Source organism: Salvelinus namaycush, chromosome 7 (assembly GCF_016432855.1).
Source record: "Salvelinus namaycush isolate Seneca chromosome 7, SaNama_1.0, whole genome shotgun sequence".
NCBI classification, from domain to species: Eukaryota; Metazoa; Chordata; class Actinopteri; order Salmoniformes; family Salmonidae; genus Salvelinus; species Salvelinus namaycush.
This window is the reverse complement of record NC_052313.1, coordinates 9,748,071-9,754,204: the sequence shown is the minus strand read 5'-3', so window position 1 is coordinate 9,754,204 and position 6,134 is coordinate 9,748,071. Positions and strand designations below refer to the sequence as shown.

Sequence of the window (6,134 nt, the reverse complement as noted above, 5' to 3'; positions counted from 1 at the left end):
CAGTCTGTCTGTCAGCATTGGGACAGTGACAGAAACTGAAGCCTGGCCGCATGTGTAATTAGCGTTGTTTTCACAGTCATTATGGCTCTGAGAGAAGATTAATAACTATTCATTGTAATTACCAGATAATAGACAGTAAACCATGAAGTAACAGTAAGACTGCTGTCACAACGGGGCTTGATGAAAAAACACGATGAATTTTCATCAAAACAGTTCTGTCATTTATTGCAATTTGATTTGAATCAATATGTACATTTTATTTACAGATATGAACAAGGTAAAAGTTTCCACTTTCAACTCCTGAAAGCTTTATTTTATTGGATAGCTATTGAATACCTGGTCTCAGACCTGGACTTGTGGAGGCAGATAAACAAAATGTCTCGGCTTACACAAACTCTCAGTTCTTATTAAGGAAGGTCAATATCTAATCATGAGTAGGTGCTTAATTATTTTGGTGGGTGAATCCTAGGTCTCCTGCTGGGCACAAGACTGTTACCCCTCTGAGCTAAAGCTAACACCAGTCTTTTTAAACACGGTTACTCACAACAGTGTGGATCACCAAACCACTTCCATGGTTTTTGTAGTAAGACAATAAGGTCTTTGGTTCCAGAGATTTCTTCATTAGTCCTACACCTGACAGCATAAAACACGTTTTAACAAACATTTACATGTATATTATTCACTGAGTCCACAAAACATTAAGAACACCTGCTCCTTCCATGAAATAGACTGACCAGGTGAATCTGGGTGGAAGCTTTGATCCCTTATTGATGTCACTTGTTAAATCCACTCCAATCAGTGTAGATCCCCACAATGCCCACTGGCTGCAAAAGGCATGGATTCTTTTAGGGGGCATTAAGGCCACACAAAGGGGATGTAGCCGGGACATTCGAGGCATTATCAAGTGCTTGTCAAATTGTGAATGAGAGACTGATGAAGTGTGTACATCCTGCACAAAAAAACAAAGCAGAGCTCCTGCCTTTCATGCAACTTTTTTTCAAATCATCATGAGTCGCATCATGCAGCCTTAAAATGTATTAGAAATCAAAACATATAGCCCAACATTGGTATCACAACTAAAGTTACACGAAAACCTCTAAATTAAGCACATGGGAGTACTATACCTGATTCTTTGTTAACCACTCAACACAGACTAGCCTCGTGTTATAATTATTCAGCTTTGTTCCATTAACCCTTTGTTCATTTGTATTCTTCATATTATAAAATATAAAATAATGCCACAGAATTCTAAACAAATCTTGTCTGCTAAATGAACTAGTGTAGCCCACAGACATTTGGCATAGCCAGATCAGGACCTAACATAAGGAATTAGACTACATTTTCTTCATATCATGTTTCTTTAGACCACTCAAAAGAAATAATGGATTTACTGTGATGGTTTCGGCTATATTACATGGATTTATTCAATTTTTAAAGGTCTGCATCAGTGGCTTGTAGGAAGTGGAAGCCAGGAGATGCTAAATGTGTTTATGTTAATTAACAGTCAATTACTGTGAGACAGGCAGTTATTTGCTTGACATTCACCAGCTGACAAAATTTCATTACCGCCAAAGCTCTACGTGAGACTATTGAGAAACAACTACAAGGGCCAGATGAGGATCACAGTCCTCCAGGTTCCAAGTCTATGGCCCAGTTCCAATACTTAACACCAACCCAGGAAGAACACTGACTATTGTTTGGAGTAGGTCGTAGCAGTAGGCTTTGGACTGGCTTCGCTCCTCTCGTGGTTTAATGGTACACTATCCACAATGTTCACGTTTCAATTCTCCCTCGGCCACTGATCAGTCACTTCCTGAACCGGCAGGTTGTCCTCCTGCCGTAGGGGGTTATGGGTAATGGAGTTTACTGAGGACGCCACTGACGAATGGCTGACACTTTTGGAGGAGATGGAACTCTGGAACATCGGAGCTCTCTCATTGGCCTGTTCCTGGACAGGGCTTCCGAACGCATCGTCTGGCCCCTCCCCCTCGTTGCCTAGAGATGTCTGGCTGACGTAGACGACGATGACGTCAGCGTTGAAGTTCATCACCTGACCGCTAGAGATGAAGGTGGTATTGTTGTTCCCCGTCACCTGACCTGAGAGAGAGAGAGAGAGAGAGAACAAGAGAGAGAGAGAACAAGAGAGAGAGAGAGAACGAGAGAAAGAGAGCGAACGAGAGAGAGAACGGGGGGGAGAGAGAGAGAGAGAGAGAGAGAGAGAGAGAGAGAGAGAGAGAGAGAGACAGAGAGACAGAGAGACAGAGAGACAGAGAGACAGAGAGACAGAGAGACAGAGAGACAGAGAGACAGAGAGACAGAGAGACAGAGAGACAGAGAGACAGAGAGACAGAGAGAGATAAGGGGTCAGTTTAGCCAGCATGTTAGGGGCAACCCCAGATGACTAATAGCCAGTGGGCGTGATGATGACGGTGCACAGTGACCACAGAAAGACCGTGGTTGGCTGCGGTACCTTTGACCATAGACCTGGTCAAGGACATCCTAACCATATCCTTGAACATCAGGGTTTCAGTGTGACAAGCAGTTTTCATTCTATGTGAAAATGTCCAACTTTATTCAAACCACCACTTAGACATAGAGAAGTATAGTTTGTCAGAACACTATCACAGACGACATGTCCTGTTCACTACAGAAACAGATACTGTCATTAAATCTGACGTTATACAGTGGCAAAAAAAAAGTATGTGAACCCTTTGGAATTATCTGGATTTATGCATAAATTGGTCATCAAATTTGATCTGATCTTCATCTAAGTCACAACAATAGACAAACATGGTGTGCTTAAACTAATAACACACAAATTATTGTATTTTTCTTGTCTATATAGAATACATAATTTAAACATTCACTGTGTAGGTTGGAAAAAGTATGTGAACCCCTAGGTTATTGACAAAAGCTAATTGGATTCAGGAGTCAGCTAACCTGGAGTCCAATCAATGAGCCGAGATTGGAGACGTTGGATAGAGCAGCCTTGCCCTATAAAAACACTCACAAAATGTACGTTTGCTATTCACAAGAAGCATGGCCTGATGTGAACCTTGTCTCTTTTACAAAAAAGATCTCAGAAGACATAAAGTTAAGAATTGTTGACTTGCATAAAGCTGGAAAGGGTTACAAAAGTATCTCTAAAAGCCTTGATGTTCATCAGTCCACGGTAAGACAAATTGTCTAAATGGAGAAAGTTCAGCACTGTTGGTACTCTCCCTAGGAGTGCCTGTCCTGCAAAGATGACTACAAAAGCACAGCGCAGAATGCTCAATGAGGTTAAGAAGAATCCTAGAGTGTCAGCTAGACTTACAGAAATCTCTGGAACATGCTAACATCTCTGTTGAGGAGTCTACGATACATAAAACACAAAACAAGAATGGTGTTCATGGGAGGACACCACGGAAGAAGCAAATGCTGTCCAAAAAAAACATTGCTGCACATCTGAAGTTTGCAAAAGTGCACCGGGATTTTCTACAGCTCTACTGGCAAAATATTCCGTGTACAGATGAAACTACAGTTGAGTTGTTTGGAAGGAACAGACAACACTATGTGTCGAGAGAAAAAGGCACAACATCAAAACCTCATCCCAACTGTAAAGTATTTGCTGCCTCAGGGCCTGGACAGCTTGCTATCATCGACAGAAAAATGAATTCCCAAGTTTATCAAGACATTCTTTTAATTTAACCAGGAAAGTCAGTTAAGAACAAATTCTTATTTACAATGACGGCCTATCGGGGGAAAAGTGGGTTAACTGCCTTGTTCAGAACAACAGATTTTTACTTTGTCAGCTCGGGGATTCGATCCAGCAACCCTTCAGTTACTGGCCCAAAGGTCTAACCACTAGGCTACCTGCCACCCCTAAATTTTATTTTCAGGAGAACGTTAGGCTATCTGTCCGCCAATTGAAGCTCAAAAGAAGTTGGGTGATGCAACAGGACAACGATCCAAAACACAGAAATAAATCAACAACAAAATGGCTTCAACAGAAGAAAATACACCTTCTGGAGTCCTGACCTCAACCCAATTGAGATGCTGTGGCATGACCTCAAGAGAGCAGTTCACACCAGACATCTCAAGAATATTGCTATTTTGTAAAGATGAATGGTTCAAAATTCCTCCTGACCATTGTGCAGGTCTGATCCGCAACTACAGAAAACGTTTGGTTGAGGTTATTGCTGCCAAAGGAGGGTCAACCAGTTATTAAATCCAAGGGTTCACATACTTTTTCCAACCTGTGAATGTTTACACAGAGTTTTCAATAAAGACATGAAAATGTATAATTCTTTGTGTGTTATTAGTTTAAGCAGACTGTGTTTGTCTATTGTTGTGACTCAGATGAAGATCAGATCAAATTGTATGACCAATTTATGCAGAAATCCAGGTATTTCCAATGGGTTCACATACTTTTTCTTGCCACTGTAACTTCCAGCTACTGTAGCATCAATCCTTGCAGCCAGACACCACACTGAGCCGTCGGAACATTCAAATCAAGAGGGACAAACTTCCATCTGTTCCCTTATTTCCATATTCATAGATCACACTACTGATGGCATTTATAAACACGACCGGAAACTTACAGACATCCATGTCTGATGCCGTCTGCCGCCCATTCCAACACACCTCCTCCTCCGTTCTATCCTTCCGTCTCGCTCTCTCTCCATTTTTCTTTCCTTCTCTAGTTCCTTTTTTAAAACTCTTTAGAAGTGCAACGAGACCCCAGACCTTCATTGAGTCACTCTTCACACATTTTTGTACACACAGACACTCACGCACACATTTATCATAACATATGTGTCAGTGTCTGGAATCACATCTGAAATAAGTTACTGGAACTGTAATACCAGTCTGTGCAGGAATACCTGCTGTCTCTGTTTACAGTAGACTGTTTACAGTTGAACTACCCTAGAGAGGCAGATAACATAAACCGTACACATGGCATAGTAAGAATAGAAAAACTATCTGACCACATAATTGTGAAACATTTTCATCTAAAGTGGCTTCCTCTCTTCATGTCCTTTCCTTCTTCCTTCCTCATGTGATCATGTGGAAGAAGTGTCCTTGCTTCGCTCTCTGTACTGTTCTCACCTATCCTGCAGCTCTTTGTGAAGGAGAGGAGAGACAAGGAAAGGAAATCTCAATAGACTGTTGAGACTGTCCCTGTCTCTCTGAGGTGTGATCCCATGTTTAACCTCTGAGCGGGAAGTCCAGTTAATTACATGTTATTACTGCATTATGGGAAACTGTGTTTATTTGCTTACTGCTGCATTGGGGCATAATTCAAGTATACAGTGATCAATGAGAGTTTAAAAGTGTGTGAGTCTGTGTATTACTCAAGGGCTGTGTATTCAGAGCACATCTTGTTTCAATTACACCTGTGGTCACTTTGAATAACCCAGTGGAACTCTGGGTAAACAGGAGTGTTGTTTGTGAGCTCACACTCGGAGAGTTAAACACCCACCCACGCACACACACACAACCACACACGCACGCACGTGTAACAGTATAACTTTAGTACGTCCCCTCGCCCCGACACGGGCGCGAACCAGGGACCCTCTGCACACATCAACAACAGTCACCCACGAAGCGTCGTTACCCATCGCTCCACAAAAGCCGCGGCCCTTGCAGAGCAAGGGGAAACCCTACATCTAGGTTTCAGAGCAAGTGACGTAACTGATTGAAACGCTACTAGCGCGTACCCGCTAACTAGCTAGCCATTTCACATCCGTTACACTCACCCCCCTTTCAACCTCCTCCTTTTCCGCAGCAACCAGTGATCCGGGTCAACAGCATCAATGTAACAGTATAACTTTAAACCGTCCCCTCGCCCCGACACGGGCGCGAACCAGGGACCTTCTGCACACATCAACAACAGTCACCCACGAAGCGTCGTTACCCATCGCTCCACAAAAGCCGCGGCCCTTGCAGAGCAAGGGGAAACCCTACTTCAGGTCTCAGAGCAAGTGACGTAACCGATTGAAATGCTATTAGCGCGTACCCGCTAACTAGCTAGCCATTTCACATCCGTTACACACGCACGCACGCACGCACACACACACACACACACACACACACACACACACACACACACACACACACACACACACACACACACACACACACACTGAATG

The 6,134-nt window shown here is 42.9% G+C and overlaps 1 protein-coding gene across 1 annotated transcript in view; it reads right to left on the bottom strand.

Moving 5' to 3' along the window:
- Window positions 1-1,017: 1,017 nt before the first annotated feature.
- LOC120050307 (tumor necrosis factor receptor superfamily member 11A-like) overlaps window positions 1,018-6,134 on the bottom strand; it is a 30,210-nt gene continuing 25,093 nt past the window's right edge. The window contains exon 9 of the mRNA XM_038996886.1: window positions 1,018-2,097. Coding sequence (XP_038852814.1) covers window positions 1,781-2,097 — 317 coding nt within the window. The 3' untranslated portion in view covers window positions 1,018-1,780. The remainder of the gene's footprint in view (window positions 2,098-6,134) is intronic.